This window comes from Uranotaenia lowii, unplaced genomic scaffold (genome assembly GCF_029784155.1).
Source record: "Uranotaenia lowii strain MFRU-FL unplaced genomic scaffold, ASM2978415v1 HiC_scaffold_419, whole genome shotgun sequence".
In the NCBI taxonomy this organism is placed as follows: Eukaryota; Metazoa; Arthropoda; class Insecta; order Diptera; family Culicidae; genus Uranotaenia; species Uranotaenia lowii.
The window spans coordinates 1-20,644 of record NW_026598333.1 but is presented as its reverse complement, the minus strand read 5'-3'; the positions used below and the strand labels follow the sequence as shown (position 1 = coordinate 20,644).

Below are 20,644 nucleotides of genomic sequence, written 5' to 3'. Positions count from 1 at the left end.
ATTCCTTATCCATTTCCGGGTTTTCTTCAACAGTTATATTAACATCATCAAATATATTTTCTTTGAGAAACTCTTTAAAACACTCAGGAAACCCATCTGTAGAAGAGTTGGTTTCAAAAATCTCAGAAAACTTTTCAGCAATGATGGTTTGATCTTCGACGTATACATTTTCAATATTCATTCTCATAATTCTAGTGGCTTTTTTACCTGTTAACTGGGAAAAACGGTGCCACATTGTTGTAACATTTGTCGATGGATGGAAACTAGTTGCAAAGTTTATCCAAGAATCTTTTTTGGCTTTTTCTACTGCTTGCCGCGCTTCCAATCTTAACTTTCGAAAATTTGAATAAGCTTCTTCGCGTTCAGAGGGGTTTAAATAAGATTTTTTTAAATTTTTTAATGCTTTCTTTCGAGCTTGAATTGCTTCACCCACGTTTTCAGTCCACCAGTAACTATATCTGGAGGATGTATTGCCACTAGATCTCGGAATTGATTTCGCTGCAGCAGAGATAATAATATTTGTAATATTTTCCACCGAAACAGAAGAATTTTTAGTCATTAATTGATCAATGTTGGTTTCAAAAACTTCCCAATTTGCTTCTTTCATACGCCATTTCTGAATCTTTGGAATATTTGGAGGAGAGCCATTCAAACGAACTTCGATAGGTAAATGATCACTGTTAACAGGATCTGGAACAGTTTTCCAGGTGAACTTATTTGCAATATTCGAAGACACGAATGAAACATCAAGGGCAGATGCTTCAAAACCTCTGCTATCAATTCGAGTGTATGAACCATCATTCAGAGGAGCAAGACCATTTTCGGCAGCCCAAGCTGCTATCTTCCCACCCATTCGATTTGTTCGGGTGCTATCCCAAGTAAAGTGGCGGCCGTTAAAATCACCAGCTATCAAAATTGGCTTTGGTAGAACATCAGTAAGTTTACAAAGGTTATCAAACGTGAGATTTGGAGATTTGAGTAAATTGTATACCGAAACAACCGTTACTTTGAAGGGAAAAAAAAGTTGCACAGCAACTGCAGGGATTTGTGTATCAACATCAATCACTTCATGCGGAAATTCGCGCAGGATTGCAAGAACGGCAGGGCCCCTACGGGTGTTGGGTTGAAATGAGGAATTATATACTACATACCTATCGATCAAAAACTTGCTGTAGGTCTCCGTCAACGTTTCCTGAAGACACAGTACAAAAGGTAGGTCGTCTTTAATTTTGTTCTGGAATTCTGCTGCATTTGCCCAGAAACCTCTTATGTTCCATTGGATCATAAAAAGTCTACTGCGAGCTGAACCCACTTCCAAGGCATGGTTACCCCTTTCAGATGGCGTTCCTCTACCCATTTCGCTGTTGCTGCGTTCTTCATCAGGAATCGTAGAAATCATCTCATTCGGGACGTCTGCAAGGTGCAAGGCAGCAGAATGTGTGTCTGGATAGGAAAAAGTTTCAGATCTACTCACCGGGGAGAGATCTTTTCGTTCAAAGATCGATTCCATCCTGGAAAAATCGTTGGAAGTTGTTTCTGTCGACACCAAAGCTAATTGTGTTGGAGATACTGAAGTCGCTGATAGAGTGATCCTTTCCATCTCTAATTCCATTTGAGATTCATCCGGGAGGTCTGTAAGGTACGAGGGAGCAGGATGTGTGTCTGGATGGGAAAACGTTTCGAATCTACTCACCGAGGAGAGATCTTTTCGTTCAAAGATCGATTCCATTTTGGGAAGTTCGTTTGAAGCCATTTCTGTCGCTATTTGTGTTAGAAATAGTGAAGTCACTGGTCTAGTTGCATTTCCAATCCGATCCGTCTCATAGTCAATTCGGGACTCATTCAGGAAATCTGAAAAGTGCAAGGCAGCAGGATGTGTGTCTGGATGGAAAAATATTTCAAATCTACTCACCGAGGAGAGATCTTTCCGTTCAAAGATCGGTTCCATACTGGAAAAATCGTTGCAAGTCGTTTCAGCCAACCGTAAAGCTGAATGTGTTTGAGATAATGAAGTCTCTAGTCCAAAGTCGATTCCTATCCGTTCCGTATCATAGTCCATTTGGTTAGCAGGTAAAGTCCGGATTCCGTGTTCGTAATTTCCTTCCAATCTGATTTTTGTCGGGTTTCCAGATTCGTTGCCAAAGTCTTCATCGTGTTGTCGAGTGGTAGTTTTTTGTAATTTTCCCGTTACGTGGGCGAAAAAACTGATCGTTATCGGATTCATGCTCAGTTTCGCTGACGTCAATTTGCTCATTATTCGAATCATTTTTATTAGCTTGGGAGTAAGATGCTTTTTTGGAGTTTCCTTCACAAGAGTACTTGGTGGTGATTTGTCGTTTGCTTCTACCATTTTCAAAATCCATCTCCCGAATATCGGTGGTCTTTGTAACAGGCATTTTTTCGTGTTGCTTAGAGAGCATTGGTGAAGGTTTTCGAGATCGAGATCGCTGTCTTGTGATAACGGTCCCCGTAGAGGAGCAGAGGGCTTTCATCTGAGCACGCATATCATTCAACTGTCGTTGTAGTTCTGCAATCTGTTTATCTTTTTGTTCCATCAGATTGTTTTGCAATTCCTGAGCGTATGTAGTAGTTCTCTTGGAATCGGCCAGTGCTTTGCGCGCTTCAGCAAAGGAAAGACCTTTATCGATTCGCAAATGTATGACTTCGTCTTCTTCTTGATATTTAGGACAAACCTTTGACATCGGCGAATGGCCAGCTTTGCAATGCAAGCAAAAGGCAGCTTTCGCACACGTCTCGTCTTCCGTCGTGTGGAAGTTAGCAGAGCAGTTTAAACAAATTGGTTTCTCTGAGTTCGGGCAATTTTTACCAATGTGTCCGTATTGCGCACATACTCGGCAGATCATCGGTGTGGGATAATACTGTCTAACACCAACTCGCAACAGGCCAAAAAATACATGAGTCGGGAGAACTGTACCGGTGATATTGAGGACTAACAGAGGAGTGTTTTTAAGCACCTTACCCACACGTTTCTTTATCCTACGGACGTTGGTAATGCCTTGTGGTTGGAGCAATTGGAGCAAATCTTCTTCTTTAAATTCAATTGTATCCGGCTCATACACTACACCTTGTACGACATTAAGCGATGGGTGAGAAATAACTTCTACTTGACTACCATCTGACAAAAATTTCATGTCGAGCAACTTCTTGTACAAAATCTTAGACCGGGTGCGAATGACATATCTAGATCCTCTTGCTTCTCTGGATGCCGAAATATGCTTGATATTTTCTCGTCCCACAAACCTTTCCACTGACAAACTGATCAGGAAAGGGTTAGCGGGCAATGGTAGGACTTTAGTACCATTCTCGTCACTTTCAGATGAAACCGTTTTACCTCTCATAAGCAACACTCTCGTAAATCCATCATCATGAGCCGTTCGCATGAAACCAGGAAACGCTTTTTGCCCAATTCCATCAGGAGGGGCAGGGTTGGGCCCAGGCATCAGCCTGGAAATGCCAAATCACCCAACGGTAGTATAACCTCTTCACAGCTGAATATAAACAATCGAATCCAAACCAAAATGTTCAAAAACTGTAGTTTAGATAACCGAAAACGCGAAAATTTCACTGCACACGTGTAGAAACACAATTTAGGCAGCCACTTGTAACAAAACTGTTAATTTAAACGTCCAAATTATAACCGAATTCCGCAAAAAATAGTCCGCTTGATAAAACACGTGTCTATAACCTCAAATGATGAGACAAGAATGCTAGTGTAGATGCCATGTACCACATTTTAGAGAAAATGAATGTGTTTAATAGGATAACTTTCTGAAGAATTGTGAGTTTACGCAGCGAGTGTAAAAAGATTTGTCTACTCATGTTGGAAATAAGTTTGTCCCAATTCTTTCTTGTCATCTCACGGATGTTATTTGCGAATTCTATACCTAAAATTTTCAGGCTATTTTCGCATCGTAACCAAGGTACATGTAGGGGTTCTTCATCAATGACACCCACATTCATTGAGGTGGTTTTCCCTTCGTTTAGACGGGCACCGGAGACTAACGAAAATCGTTCAAACACGTCCCTCATGTTTGTGATTTGATCAGAACGGGTGACAATAGCAGTGATGTCGTCTGCATATGCAACGATCAAGTTGGTATCGTGTATGGATTCCAAACGCTGGATAAGAGGATGCAAATAGAGTACAAAAAGATGCATCGATAGAGGGTCCCCTTGCCGCACCGATCGTTGAATGGGGAAAGATGCTGAGAGTTGTCCGTTCACAAGTAATCGAGATGAGGCGTTTTCTGCTATTCTAGATAAGAGAGCCACAAGCTCTGGATTAATTCCTATTTCCAAAAGAGTGCGGAATAGGAAGCAATGTGCTACGCGGTCAAATGCGCGTTCGAGATCAAATGATATTAGTTTCCCTTTTCCTCTACTGTTGATCAGCTGTGCAACCCGATCTTTGATGGCTAACGTGGCTTGGAAGATATTGTGGTTGGAGTTGGAGCATTTTTGGTTCTCGCTCAGCACTCGATGGTTTCGGATCACATTTTCTAGTCGGGTTTTCAGTATGCGAGACAATAGTTTGTAGTCAACATTCAACAAATTATAAAAAACTCATAACGGTGCTGTTTCGACGAAATCTAAGTGTTTCGGATTTACTAGATATTCACTTTATCTCCACTTAATCCCGTGTATTTGAAACAAATAATGACCGTAAACGTTTTAGTATAATGATTTATTCTAATCGATCAGACCGTGATAAAAATGATAGCGAAAGAACTACGTGCGTTGAATGTACACTCGCAAGTGAAGTTTTTTTTACTTCTCCGTTTTGTGCGGATGTTCGGTCTCCAAACGAAAAATGACCAACAGTACTTGAGGCTCGACAAAGGAGGTGCGCGCAATTGATGTGGCGAAATTTGGTGTGGCGCGAGTACACCCAATACATCGAAGACTTATTTTTGTGCGAACAGGTGCCTTTTGAGAGCTTTTCCAAGATGCATCGGATCGAGTCATTTAGTTCAACTCATGGTCATTTACGCTAGATTTTCGTATTAGCTTTTTGCATGACTTAAACACTTTTTTAACAACAAATACACCTCCCCATCCCCCTTGAGACAGTTCTTCCTACGGCTCTGACAGGAGGTAATTTGTCACATTTTCTATATATTTTTGTTTGATTTTTTTTAACCTTGCTGAGATGATTTCCTTTTTGATTTTTTCTTTTCATTTCTCTGTTTTGCACATTATTTTCTATGCATTATAGAGATTTTTGAAGAAATCTTTCAAGAGAAAATCTTTCCTTGTTCAATATACCAACTAGTTGAGGCGCAGAGTCTTTCAGATCACAAATTTCCTAGCTATGAATACGATTTCAAGTAAACATGGACTGTTCAGTGTTCACACTTCATCAGTTTCCGTCATAAAAATTATTCTAAACCATTCTCGCAAAACCGTCAAGCTCAGTAAATCATCGCATAAAGTAGTGTGACGCCACATGTCGCGTCCATAAAATACCGGATCGCTCAATTGCGCTCACTTTTCGATGCTCCTCCCTCTTCGAGTCGCATGTGATTATACACAATCACCGTCACACATGTGTCAAGCAATTAATTGAGTTATAATGAGTTTCACAATAACTTATAAATTGCTTTCCAAAAGTTGGTGCCCTGGTACAATTTCAGTTGGGGACTTCTTACAGCAGCAGCAGCAGCGGCAACTCGAAGTAAATCCTCGCAAATTCAACAGTAAACTCACCGAAATTCCCGTGCACGCTGGGAATCAAGTTTAAAGTGTCGACAATCTTGAGAATCGTCGTCGTGCCAAAAACCAAACTGAAGAGGGGGATGGAAAAGAGTTTACAACTTTTGCAGAAGAGAATGAACCAACGAATCGAAAACCATTTACGTCAGCAATCTTAATGTCCCTCCCTCGTGCTCAAGTTGGAAATGGCGACGAAATTTTTGGACGAAAGAATTTTCTTCTCCACCGAGAAGCTGCGCGGGACCAACAATAATGGACCAGCACCGACACACCGGGGGAACGATTTGTACGGTTTAATCAGCTCAATAAGAAAACTTTACGTTTCAATTACCAACTGGGGGCGAATTGAATTCTGCTGCCTGTCGCATTTTTTTTTTCGATTTTCCACACCACGTGGCCCAAATCAACCTGACTCAACCCCTGTGATGCGATGGATGTTTTCTCGGGGCTGCTGTCCGAATCTATCGAAATTGATTCTGATTGACATTTTTCATGTTCCGACTGCTGCTGGCTCGTAGAACATCAATAGTTGAACATCGATTGGTCCAGGGACAAAAAGCTACATTTGTTGACTTTTCGCCGTCTGCCATTATCCACCTCCTGGTTTATTCCCGCAGCCCCTCCAACACTTGAATGAATGATTTCGATTTGCATCAGATTGGCGTGTTGTTTGGCTGATTTCCAATCGAGTAAGATAGGTTAATGGTGAGGAATTTAACCTCACTCAGTCAAAATACTAGGGTTGGATTTTTTTGGTACATTTTACCGTTCTTATTTTAATACGAGGAAAGCATTTCAAAAATATGTGTTGACCATAAAAAAATTTCAGTAAATAAAACTTTTTTTTTTTATAATCGGAGTAAATTCTAAAACAAAATAAGCCAATTTTTTTAAACAGATTACAGCTTTTTTCGAAGTTAGAATAAGGCTGCCAGATTTTTTTCCACTCCCATCCGGGCCTAGCAATTCCGGGCATTTTTTCAAAAAAACCTAGCAAAATCCGGGCATGGATTTCAATTTTTCAAATCCAAAAACCGGGCAAAAACCGGGCAAAAACCGGGCAAAAACCGGGCAAAAACCGGGCAAAAACCGGACAAAAACCGGGCAAAATTTAGGTGTTATTATATATAAAAGCAAAAAAAAATGAAAAAAAATTAAATTAATATTATATTAATGTAACTACAGACTTCCAAAAAGCTTTTGGAACACTTAAATATTTACTTAAAAGTAAATAAACGACATTTTTTGAAACAACCGTTGAAAAATTCCAAACCGTTAATCGATTTTGCTGAAACATACTCAATAAGTTTGATTTTATTTTGGTTTCTTTGTGGAAATTGTGAAAAAATCCGGGCAATATCCGGACTTTTTTCACGATATCCGGGCAACCGGGCCGGACCGGACTTTCTCGAAATTTTTCATTAAATATCCGGGCAAACCAGGATAAATCCGGGCAATATGGCTAGCTTAAGTTAGAATAATGATTCCTGAATATGAATTTGTATCCAACTACATGACCCGACTCAAATTGCGTCACAGAAAAAAAGCCATTGAAAATAATGTTATCTTGACCAATCCTATTCAAATTTTCAGACAGTATAATACTTATAAAAATGAAAACTTAACACCCTATCTGTGTAAAAAATAAAAATAAATAAACCAAATATGTAAAATCACAGCAAAATACTGCGTTTTGGTAGTGTTTGCTTTTCAATAATTCAGTATTTTTAGATGGGTCTAAAGTTCCGGTGCATTGAGACGATTGATTTCCTTGCGTACTAAAGTGACCATCATGGGTCCAGATATCTCCTCACTTTAATGGATTTGGTTTTCAAAGCGGTAGGAATTAAATAATTTGAAAAAATGTATCCTGAATAAAGAAAAAAAACTCCATTATAAAGTTATTCCTATAAAGAATATTGCAAACCGGCGGGCTAAATGCACATCTTTCTGTTTTTAGAAATATTTCATTTTCCCTTGCAATTTTTTGATATTATTTAATTGAAAATGGTAGAAACGGATGTTAAGGCTGAAATTTTGGCAAAGGTTTTAGTTTTCACTAGTTCTTTTGCATAAAACATAGTTAGGTGTGCCATAATTCTCCCTAATTTTTGTAACCTTCACCTTCGTATAGTTCTAATCTGCCGCTCATAGCAAGTCCGTCCCATTTGCGTTTTCATCATTTTTCAGTTTATCGCTGGAAACACTTTAATTTTATCTGTAGTTTCAATAGAAAACTTTGTTTTCAGTACTTTGTTCTGATGAACATTGAAAAAAACCTCAAGAAATTTTGTCCCATTGAACGAATAATCGCAAGTCGGTCCCATTTGGCATAAATCATCGCAAGTCGGTCCCACAGCCATAAGAGCCCAGCAAATGATTTTCAACAGAATCAAAACAAAAAATAATCTCTCTAAAACGAAAATCTTTCGTTAGCCACAGCAGTGACAGATTCTGTCGATTACTTTGGTTAAAACCGCTTAAAAGTGCCAAATTACCGTTGGACTTTTTACGATTTTTCAATGCCGTTTTTCTCATTTCAACAAAAACGCAAATGGGACGGACTTGCTATGAGCGGCAGTAATGGAGTTGAAAAGACTGCATTAAATCTATGGTTATCTGAATTTATCTCAAATGTATCTTAAATTTGTTTTTTTTTTAATCTATCATTGTTTATGTTTCTTAATAAGTACTTTGTCTTAATTTGCTTCAAAAGCACCTTAATAATGCAAAAATGTATGTTTTACTTGTACGGACTTCATCTTTCCCATCCTCCTTCCCATTCCTCTACCCTCTTCTCCAGGAAATGTAGTGCAGGTTTCGAATTAACACAGAAACATTCGTTGAAACCGAATAGCATCACATGAATGATTTGGCATTAATTGCTTCATTAGTTTTCAAGTTATGCGGAAATTTTTTTTTTCTCTCGTCTCCCCTCTGAAAGAAGGGATAGATGCCTTGTATGGGTATCAGAGAAATTGTATGAGAGGCTTTTTTTTCCTTTCTATCTTCCCTCTGTTGGATTGAAGGGTCTTAAATCATCATATAAATATGCATTCCTCGATTCGTATAATTGTACATCATTAACATAATCAAGCAAAAGAAAATAAATTTTTCATGGGTCGTTATAAGGGTACGAAAAATATTTTATCAAAAATGAATTGGAGCATACTTCTTCCTTTCTCATCTTCCCACGATAAGGAACAAAAGGTGTTTAGCAATCCTAGAAATATTTTTCGTGTCCAGTAAGGCCGGAACAAATTTCAAACCCATCTTTTGTCACTCGGAGTTGGAACATCGCGAGGGGGGGGGGGGGGGTTGGCAGTAAAAAAAAGTGAAAAATAAATAAATTAGAATAAATTTCACGAAACCTTGTATGCAACAAAGTTGCATACAATATCACTGCACAAAACCTAAAAAACAAGTAATTTTTCATCGAAAAATTCATTAAAATCAAGAATACAAAAGGTGAAATAACTCCAAATAATCTTCCAAAATTTGTATTTTTCTTCATGTTATCTTCTGAATTCTTGATTTTTTTTTTCGAAATTTACATTAAATACTTCAAACTTTATTTATTTCCCCCTTCGGGTTTTTGGAAATTTCGAAGGGAGGGGGGGAGACAAAAGGAGAAATTGATATCTGTTCCAGCCTTATTTTTTCCATGCCAAATTTCTTTCAAATATGAAATTCATATCACCATAAAAGTATGCCTCGAGCTCAAATACCCTCGCATGCCAAATTTGATTCCATTTACTTGATCAGCTCTCGAGTTGTGTAAAAAATTGTATGAGAGTTCCTCTCCCCTTTCCATTTCCCCAAGATAGAAGGGGGTGATGTCTCAAATAATCATAGAATCATTTCCATTTTCAAATATTTCCAAACCATTCCAAATTGGATTTATTTGCTCGAATAGTTTTCAAGTAATGCATAAAAAGCTATGAGAGCCCCTTTTTCTATCTCCCTGTAGAAGGAGGGACCCATCAAGCATTAACTCGAATAAGAAATAAAAGCTCAAATCGTTAACAATGTTAATGCGAATCGCAATCCTTATCAAATAAATAAACGGTCGAATGATTGATTACTTAAAATAGGTATAAATCGGATATGATAATAAGTCCGCCAGATTGTTAAAAATCATGAGAGAAGCAGCAAATATTGTCGCTGGCAACGTTTTGCATGCATTGAGAGCAAAACTTACGCTATATTACATAATTTCAGGATGTACGAATAGGTGTTGTGAATATCGTTCAATTTGTATAATTCTTATCGCTTAAGCCAGAAGTTAAAATATGTTTATATGTTGCCTTTACTTTGGTAGGTAAATGCTGTTTTTTGAGTTTTATGCGATGATTGTACAATGTAATGAAGATAGATGAAACATTTAACAAAGATTTTTCAGAAATGTAGCTAAAAAAATTTAGCTGGAAAGGATCTTAAATTTATTTTAAAAAATATTTCTCGTATCGAAATACCCTAAAAAAAGTAGCAATCTTCATCAAAACACTAACAAATTTCTTATCGATGGTTACATGTATTTTACATTTATATGGTGTGCTTTGTTACACCTACCAAAAATTATTGAAAAATGTGGTACCTAGTTATTTAACTTGACATTTATGTGCACAAAATTTTAAATTTTGTTTCAAAATAATTTTCTTTGCTTCATTAATTTATAACATATGTCAAAATATTGTTTTTATATATGGAATCTTTGCTGTCTCTTTTTAATGTGGAGAAGGTCTCAAGCTATCATAGAGTCATTTTCTGTAACAAAATTACGTCACGGGACATTTATTTTATCTATTCGTTCTCGAATTATTGAACAAATTGTGAGAGAGACCCCCTTCCCGATTCCTATATCCCTTATGTAAGGAAGGGGGGTCTCATAACATCAGAAAAACACTTCATGTGTACAAATACGACCTCAAGTTATATATGGCTCCATTCTCAATAAGTTCTCGAGTTTTCAAAAAATTGGTGATCCTCTCCCCATATTATACCCCTCCTCTGGCAAGAGAAGGGGGTCTCAAACCATCGAATAAACATTGCCCGTAAACAAATATGCTCCAATGCTAATTTGGTTCCATTCACTTGATTAGTTGGTTTCGTTTGCTTTATTAGTTGTCGAGTTATGCAATGAAATTTGTATCGAAGTCCCTACCTAAGCCCTACCTTGTATTCAAATACACTACTTTGCCAAATTTGAATCAATTTGCAAGATTTTATGATTATTCTCATGTCATATTTGGTTCCGTTTGTTAGATAAGTTCTTGGTTTATGCTAGACAATCGTATGTGAGCTCCCGTCTTCCCTAACTGAAGGAGAAAGAAGTCTCGAATAAGCTAATAATTATTTTACCGAATGCTTCTCTTGCCAAAGTTGTTTCCATTTGCTCGATTAGCTCTCGAGTTATGCGAAGAATTGTAAAGGAGCCCCCCTTTCTCCTTCCAATAAATCTACTGGAAGATAGCAATAGTAACAAATATTCACAGAAACATTCCTTGTGCTCCAAGCCAAATTTCGTTCCATTTGCTGGTTAAGTTCTCAAGAACCTAGGGTTTTTGAAATATCATAGAAACTATTCTCGTAATCATATACTTTCCCACGCCAAATTTGGCTCCATTTGCTTGAATAGTTATTCAGTAATGCCGAAAATTGTAAAGGAGCCCCCTCCCCACTTTCTATCTCCTCACTGGAAAGAGGGAGGGGTACTAAATATTAGAACTATTTATCGTACCCAAATACCCTTCCAAGCCAAATTTGGTTTCATTTGCTTTAATAGTTTTCAAGTAATGCAATAAAAAATGTTTGAAAGCCCCCCTCCTTCCTTCCTGTATTTCCACTGAAAGAAGGGTTCTGAAATAACCATAGAACCATTCCTAGTATTCCACTACCCTGCCATGCCAAATTTGGTTTCATTCGCTTGATTTGTTCTCCAGTTATGTAAAAAATTGTAAGGTAGGCTCCCTATCCCCTTCCTATCCCCCCACTGGAAGGAGAGAGGGGTACCAAATATTCTTAGAAACATTCCTCGTACCCAAATACCAACCAATGCCAGGTTTGGTTTGAATTTCTTGATCAGCTCTCGAGTTATGATGACTTATTACTTTAATATGAGATACCCCTTCCAGAAAGTGGGAGGGTCTCAAACTATTATAAGAACCTTCTCCGGCCTCCAATATCTTCATATGCCAAATTTCACACAAATCGTTTAAGTAGTTTTCGAGTCTATAGGGAACAGATAGACAGTCAGAAGTTCATTTATTTCATAGATGAGAGGCCTCAATAATTTAAATGTGAAGTCTCCTTCAATACAACATATCATTTGATTTCAGCAAAACTTTTTTGCCATATAAATAAACATAAGCGTTTTGTCTTCATCTCATGAAAACAGAACGATTATGTTATGAACCTTTATTAAAAAAATTAAAAAATTGTGCAAATTTACCATATTTCTATTCATTTTTTAAAACAAAACAAAAACTTTACAAAAACGATAAGATAATGCTTCAAATATTTTCATGACATCAACAACTTCATTTTGTGCCAAATTTGATCATATTTGTATGAAAATCGTTCAAGCTCTGGACTCCCCCTTTTTCGAACAAAAGGATTTATTAATATAATTAGGTACTCAACTTGTCAACCAACATAATGAATCATTCAATTGTATTTATATAGGTTGTAGGATTTGTTCTTTAAAATAGCTAATCGAACCGTTTTTAAAAATCCGATAAAAATATCTTTGTTAAACAGTAAGAACTCGGGAAAATTATTTTATGAAAAAAAAAATTAAAAATGGCCTTTTGAAACGTAAGCAATGTAGAAAACCATAGATTTTTTTTTATAAGAAAGTAGTTATTGAGCACATATAATAAGTGGCCCATTTTACCCAACTCTCCCCTTGAAATAAGTGAATTACTAAAGCATAACTTAAATATAAAATTGTAGTTTTAAACATCCGGTAGTTTTTTTTTATTTCAAAGGTGCCCAGAGTTTTCGTTTTAGAGTGATAGAGCGTTTTTTTTTCTTGAATCGTGAGACTTCATGTTCCAATGCGATACATCTTGGCAGAGCCGTAGGAAGAACTGCGAGAACTGGTATTGTTTTGGTGACACAATTTTTTCATAACATTTTTGCTTGCTGAATTTTCCTAAACCTGAAGATTAAGTACAAATTATTTGACCAGCAAAAAAAATTTTTTTTTCATTATCGAAATTCTGTGAAAAAAGCTTTAATTATAAATTTTGATTTTTCAAAGAACATTATCTCAAATAATATGCATATCTTGTTTTGTAATAAGAATTACTATTCACCTGTTGCGTGTTTAATTATACTCAATCAAATTCTTATTAGAATTTACATGAGATACGTATTATGAAGCGCCTTTTAGAGTGTAAAATTTTGGTTCATAAGAGTCTTATGAAATCCTTTCAATATCCATACGAAATTCTCATAAAAAATAGAAAAAGTCATCAGACATTTTTTAACTGTCTAACGAAGTAGTGGACTTATCACTATTATTCGGCTAAATGGTAAGTTTGAAATGAAGTTTTTTTAGTAAACGTTGAACATAGTTGTAAACTCAAATTTGTAATTTGTTTACTTTTCAGCACGTTGACCGGGTAAAAACCCAATATTACAATGACCGGATGCGGCCAAACAACTTCTTTGGAACCGGGTATTGATGTACTGCTGATTGCGACCAAAATGTATGTAATTTATAACAAATATGCCGAACAATAAAATTATAGTGTTTTAACATAAATTGTTTCGAAATATCTCAACGAACGTGACATATCCTGCTTTTATAAGACCTTCTTATGAAAAGCAAAAACCTGTCATTGATGAAGGTGTTCATCTGCAGAATTCATTCGTATCATAAGACAATCTTATGAATTTCAATGATTTTTCTTATGGCGCCACTTCATAAGAGTATCTTATGGTTAATAGTATTTTACTGAGTGTAGAGCAATTTTGAATAACAGTTCCAAATCTGAATTCTGCAATTTGAACCAGAAAAAAAATCTGAGTAATTAATTTAAAATCGGTTTTTTTATCTAAAATAAAAACATAATTTTATGAAGAGATTAACCACCGTAATTTTTGTTTGTTACTTTGATTTATCGGCCTAGCGGTGAAAAGTGATGTCCTTTTCAGTAGGGACATCTAAAGATTATGAATTTTTTTTTTTTTTTTATATAGATGGATAGAAGGTTAGAAGAAATGAAAGATGGTGAAAATGAGCGGGTAGAATTTGTCTAGAAGCATTACCATCACATACCAAATTTTTGTTCCTCACGAGCCTACTACTACACCCATAGAAGAGGTTGCAAAAATCCAATGCCTATTTAGCAAATCTCTGTGCCGATAATGCGCTGAAATGTGCACTGTGCCGAAGATGATATGTTTGAAAAACCGTAACTGGCATAAGGACTCGGCTCCCAACCAAAATGATGCATGACCACTACATTCAAGCAAAACAAGAAAAACATTTTATGGGATTTCCTTCCTATTGGATAATTCATCCCAGAAACAAGAAAATAAAAATATAAACTACAGCGCTCGTAGGGAGAGTCGAACTCAAATCACCATTTATATCGTCTAGCAAGTCCGACATCCTAACCAGTGTGCTATTTGAGCTTCATGAAGGACGAGGGATATTTGTCATAGGCTTTCTGCCACCGAACAATCACAAAAAAATCGCACAACGGCGGCTTCCCGGCGTTTGGTCGCCTTTCAAGGTAGTCCTTTGTCTTGCGATGGTAACGGGAAAGGGAACGGGAGTGAAGGCAAAGGGAAACCCATTGAATGAGAACTGTGCTTTGCTTACTGCCTGCTATTACATACACACGCTACATATACACAGCTGCCAAAGCCGGGCAGCTTGAAGCAATGTTTTTGTTGTTGCTTTTGCTACATTCGCACAGCTTAGCCGTGGTTGTTTGCCCATGGATTGAATTGAAGCAATGTTTTTTTTTGTTGCTTTTACTGCATACACACGCACAGCTTGGCCGTGGTTGTTTGCCGGTGGATTCAAGGGATTGAATTAGAAGGATGTTTTTGTTGTTGCTTTTGCTACATTCACACGCACAGTGCTCGGTTCGCTGGCTGCCTGTTGTTGGCCGGTATTTATTTCCATCCTTCTTCGTCTTATGATGCGATAGGGAGGGACGTCAAAGCGTTTTTATTTTGTTTCTTTCAGGCATACGCAATTCGGTTATCTTGGGAGATTAATGCCAGTGGGAGCAAATCGAATCAGCACCGGTCGCGTTATCTTTTTGTACCAATGATGCTATGTAATTGACTACACGCCATTGGCACAGAGGCTGAATTTTGGGTGTATGAAGTGGTAGATACAGATAGAGTTGCATCTACCACCACACATTAGTAGGCTTAGCGTGGTCCGCCCCACAAGCGAAAACTTGTAGTTCGTCCGTACTACAAGTTTTCGCTTGTGGGGCGGACCACGCTAAGCCTACTAATGTGTGGTGGTAGATGCAACTCTATCTGTATCTACCACTTCATAGTAGTAGGCTCGTGAGGAACAAAAATTTGGTATGTGATGGTAATGCTTCTAGACAAATTCTACCCGCTCATTTTCACCATCTTTCATTTCTTCTAACCTTCTATCCATCTATATAAAAAAAAAAAAAAATCATAATCTTTAGATGTCCCTACTAAAAAGGACATCACTTTTCACCGCTAGGCCGATAAATCAAAGTAACAAATAAAAACATAATTTCTTAACAATTTAAGGGAATTTTATTACAGAATCCTTAACCAGAAATCTCTTATTTGAGTTTTGAATCTATGGTTTTTGATATGAATTATATCTACAATTATTTATTCGTAGTTCAACTAGTGAATCTGAATGAAAATTCCGAGTGACAAAACTCTGATATTTAAATTCTGGACCATTATCATGATTTTTTTTTAAAGTTTCGATCTGCATAAGAATCAAGAGTAAGAGTTCCAAATCCACGTATTAAAAATGGTTTGTATTTTAATATGTTTTTTTTAATGTTCTAGAACACGGGTGAGCAACCTTTTGAACCAACGGGCCAATTTAAATTTGAAATTTTGTCGGCGGGCCGCACTTATAATAACTTTTTATTTCAATAATATACAGAGCTTCCTGGCATTTTTATAACTGAAAAAGGAAAGATAAATCTAATTCACTTTTTTAACATCAGAAATTCAACACGACTATTTGAAATATGTATTCAAAGAAATCGCCGTCTTCTTAGCGTTGGACGTTGAATCGCAAATTGACTTTGTGGGATTTTTTTCCACAATTAAAAATTGTCCGCAAAGCCTAGATTTTTTCCTTCAAACAGTAAAACCCCCGTTTCTTAAATTGAAATTGAACAAGGTGGTCGAAATAACAGAAAAAATTTAAATTTCACCATGTTTTAAAGCAATTATCTACAAAACTACATTCTGAATTCTAGAATTTTTATGCAGATTTTGAAATTGTTTTATCTTTTTTAGATATTTTTTTTTTATTTTAGCGCATATTTGACCATGTCATATTCATTTTTCCTAAAAATCCATTTTAGAAAAAGTTTTGGCATGAACATTTGAAAAAAGCTTCGCGGGCCGCACATAAGGGTCTCGCGGGCCACATGCGGCCCGCGGGCCGCGTGTTGCTCACCCCTGTTCTAGAATGATGAATGTGAACATGAAAAAAATCCTTTTTTTTAGTTTTAAATGCAAAACCAAGATTCGAATCAGGATTTTGTCCCACCGATGATGAACCGAGCAGAAATAAGAAATAATAAACTGGATACAGATTCAACAATCCGATCACAAGCAAAAAACTTGGATTTGTATTCTGCAAAAACTGGAACCAGAACATCGGAAATAATCCCAACTTAAGCTTACCAGGTATTTTCGGCACTTATCCGTACAGAGCAAAACCCCCAGTTAACCAGAAATCGTAAAGTAGTGTTCATTTTAGATTGTATAAATATCCAGTTTAGATTGGAATTGTATAAACATCATGTTGTAGCTAAACCAAGTTATATTTTATCGTTTATGGTTTGTATAGTTCAGTATATACGATAAAATTTTGTTAATCGTATAAAAAGATCAATAAAGTTTGTTTTTTGAATCGCAGTAGAATTGTGTAAAGCTCAATATTTAATCCCACTGTATAATTAAACAATCTTTCATGCTTGCGATCTATGATGACATATTATTTCCATGAAAGGTCGTACAGTAATTGTGAGAACATCTTAAAATGGAATTTAAACAATCTATTCCTACCTGTCATTCAAAGTCGCTTATTGAGTTCATCTTAATCGGTAAATAATTGTTAATAATGCAATTCCTATGCTAAGTAATATCGTTATCATCTTATGTCAAATTGTCGAATCGTTTAACAGTACAGCAAATAGCTAGTTGAGATCGCACAGCGCTGAATACTATTATTGATTGTAATAGAATCGTCTATGAGATAGGTTAAAGTTGCATATAAAAAACGGCATCTATAAATAGATTAGGAGTCCGAAATGATGCAGTCAGTGGTATTTTATACGATCAACTGATTTTTAAACGGAACTCTCAACTGTACATGAACAAATTTGCTTGTTTGTATCAACATGAAATGGCGCCGAGGAAATATCGAAGGACAGGGATCGGAACGTTGTGAGTTCGAGACTGATTGAAGATTGATCAACAAAATATGCATTACTAAACCAACAGTTAAAGTTAAGGACGTTCAAAAGATCACAATATGCATACGCAGTATTTTGAAATTGACATTCAGTATTTTTATTACAAGGTTCTTCAATTTAATCAAAGACACATAAAGTTGTATATGGTTCAATTCTATTCGCAGTAAACATTAAATTCTATTGTATTTATGTTCACGGTGATTCATAGTAAAATCGTAATAAGGGGAAAATATAATTGCTTTGGGATACAGTAACAATAAAATGTATTTAATGGGGAAGAAAGTTGTAGAAACCTCAGATTACCTGCAAAAGGAAATTGTAATCAAATTTCAAAACAGGAAATAGAAGGTTGTAAGTTATACAATCCTAAGATTTTGTGCAAAGCAAAGTTGCCATCAATTTGTTGAAAACGCAATATAAAGTTTTATACTTTCAAGGTGAGCAAAAAAGGTCTGTATATTGCCTCCCCTTTGATACGTACAGGCTCATATAGAATATTCTATACAACTTTTTCAGATTGTACAAAAGTGTGTATATCTCAGAAACAACTGAAATATACAGACCAAAATGTTCACTGGGGGGCTATTTCATCTAAAAACCTTGCGAGATCCGGGAATTCGATTTAAATGTTCACTACCTAAATTCTGAGCAAAATCCAGCTAAATTTGAGAATTTAAAAAAAAACGAAATGAAAAATAATTCGTAAAATTGTACTTTATTTCATCGAAACACATCAGCCTGTTTATTTGAATAAAATATGGTTAAAATGGTTTTGGACAAAAAAGACAGAACTGTGATCACGCAATTCGATTTATTTTATTTTGCAAAAAAAGTGGAAACATTTAGATAAATCCGGAAAATTTGGCAACCTAAGTAAGTCTAAGGCTACTTTGGGCTTGTGATATAGCTTAGTTGGCAAGTCAGTTGCTTCCTGAGCCGATGTCCGTAAGTTCGAACTCAAGAGTGAACATCGATCACAGTAGTACCGGATAAGTTTTTCAATGACTGTTCGCCAAATGCATCGTTGATACACGTTGCGAATTAAATAGAGATGATAAAACGACCAAAAAGATTATCTTAGCTTTAAACAAGTTAAAACTGACACAAAAATGTCAAATACTCGTTTAGTCATTTTCAACATCATTTTTTAATCCTCTTCCGTTAGAACTCTTCAAATCTTGACATCCACTGAAAAGGCCGTTACATAAGTTTACTAATAAAAATCATATGGATTAGCTATCTTTATATCTTGGCACAAACTTCTTTTTAAATTCCTATCCCTACATCCCAAAAATTAGGAATAAATATATCTTAAATGAAAAGATTCCTCCCCACTGTAAGGTGGATTGATGCGATAAATTTTTCTATCGCACTCCAAAATGCGTCTGCGGCAGGCCGTTAAATTCGGTGTCGGCCCAACTGTTACACATGCTTCACGCTGCATGAGTGCGTCTGACAGTGACAAGTTACATGTTCATCAATCGAATGTCATCCCCCATACTGTTGCTTTCCCACTTCCCACAGCCCTACTACATACATTCACATTTCGCTCGATAAGGACAAATATTGAAAAATGCCTGTTTGATTATTTGCTGTCTGATTTGATAAATTGGCATTGTCCTATGCTATGCTACTATATATGTTACCTAGGGGAATTTGTTAAAATAATTGTTAACATAATTGGCATTGCAAAAAATTGCAAAAAAAAAGAATTCTAAAAATTATAAAGCTATATTTTCCACAAAATGATTCTAACTGGTAATTTTCATAAAACATTCTTTCATTTGTTTTTTTTTTCAGACATTTTCTACTGCTACGAGTCAACGATGAACACTTTTCAACCAGTAAATTTTCTCCAGCGAAGCCGTTCACAAAATGTGCAAATGTGAGTGAAATATGGAGACAAAAAATAAACGCTACTTAAATCATAACAGAAAAACAGAACATGAGACACCATCAACAGCAAACAACAGAGAGATAAACGCAAATTAGCTAGCTCATAAACAATAATTACCCTGCATGGAGCGGGTGCTCTGAGATATGTTTATTTTTTTCTTACGGTTCTTTATTCCAATTTTCCTCAATTTCTGGTTTTCCATTTTCCAGTCAGCATAAGGGTGAGGGGGTGTTGTGCTTTTTGAATGCACCATTCATTCACGAATCAGACGAGAGAAAAAAGAAAACATTAAGAAAACAGCTTTCGTTTTCCAGCGGAAAGAAACAAAAAACAACAGGAAATGAGGGGTGACTTTTATGACACACTCAAAGTAAAGCCGGATAACATTAAAACCAAAGCATAAAGTGAATTGGGACTGAAAACCGCAAAAATCAAGAAGAAAGCATGGCACAGTCGGCAGCTCAGTATGAGCATTATGGATTTTTTTTTCTCGGAGACAGAGACAAATAAGTGACCGGAAAATGCGAAAGAACAGTAGACACACTCAAGAAATCGAGAGGAAACGATTAACATATTCAAACAAACACATTCGGGTAAGAAAACAGCAAACAAAAAGAAGAATAACCATAATCGTAATAAAAATAGATGTCTTCCGTAATTTATGCAAATCGAAGCCGAAAAAAAGGAGAAGAGCGACAATGGGATTATTTGTAAACTCCAGGAACACACAAAACATAAAGAAGAAGATCGAAACCAAATGATGTAAATAGTTTCATAAAATAAATATATTTATAAATTGACACTCAAAACGTGACCACATACACAGCAGCGTAACTCATTCATTGGTTCTGGAGCAGTTGACAATATGTATAGAACAAGGAAGAAAAAAACCCGAAAGCACAATAAGAAAATTCACGAAAATAGACACTTGGGGAAAATTTCGACGCTTGTCCTCTTAAAAAGGGCTAGAAGGTTTGGTATGATGGAAGGAGACGCACAAAAAAGTTGATACCGAACGACGGCATCGAATTCGAATAGGTACTAGCTGTCATAATATATCATCGACTTGTGACCGATCAACAAAACCTGTGAATTAAGTTCAGTGTGGGATGAGTGAAACACTTTCTTTACTTTGTGAACCACTTGATTTATGCGTCTCAAATGTTTAATCTTATCGATGCTGATAATTTTTTCGTGCTTATCAAACGCTTGGAAGCTTCGATAAATTGTAATCTACATCTAGTGTATCAATCAATTTTCTGAATTCCCAATAACATTTGGAACGCCGAATTAATTTTGCTTTGGTTTTCAGTTTATTAGATTAAATGAA

The 20,644-nt window shown here is 36.2% G+C and overlaps 1 protein-coding gene across 1 annotated transcript; it reads right to left on the bottom strand.

Moving 5' to 3' along the window:
- Positions 1-2,147: 2,147 nt before the first annotated feature.
- On the bottom strand, positions 2,148-3,152 carry LOC129760094 (uncharacterized). The gene has a single exon (XM_055757666.1). The coding sequence runs from the start codon at positions 3,150-3,152 to the stop codon at positions 2,148-2,150; it is 1,005 nt and encodes a 334-aa protein (XP_055613641.1).
- Between the last annotated feature and the right edge of the window lie 17,492 nt (positions 3,153-20,644).

Coding starts and splice junctions, on each gene's coding strand:
- LOC129760094 (XM_055757666.1), bottom strand. CDS start 3,152: ATGAAATTTTTGTCAGATGGTAGTCAAGTAGAAGTTATTTCTCACCCA.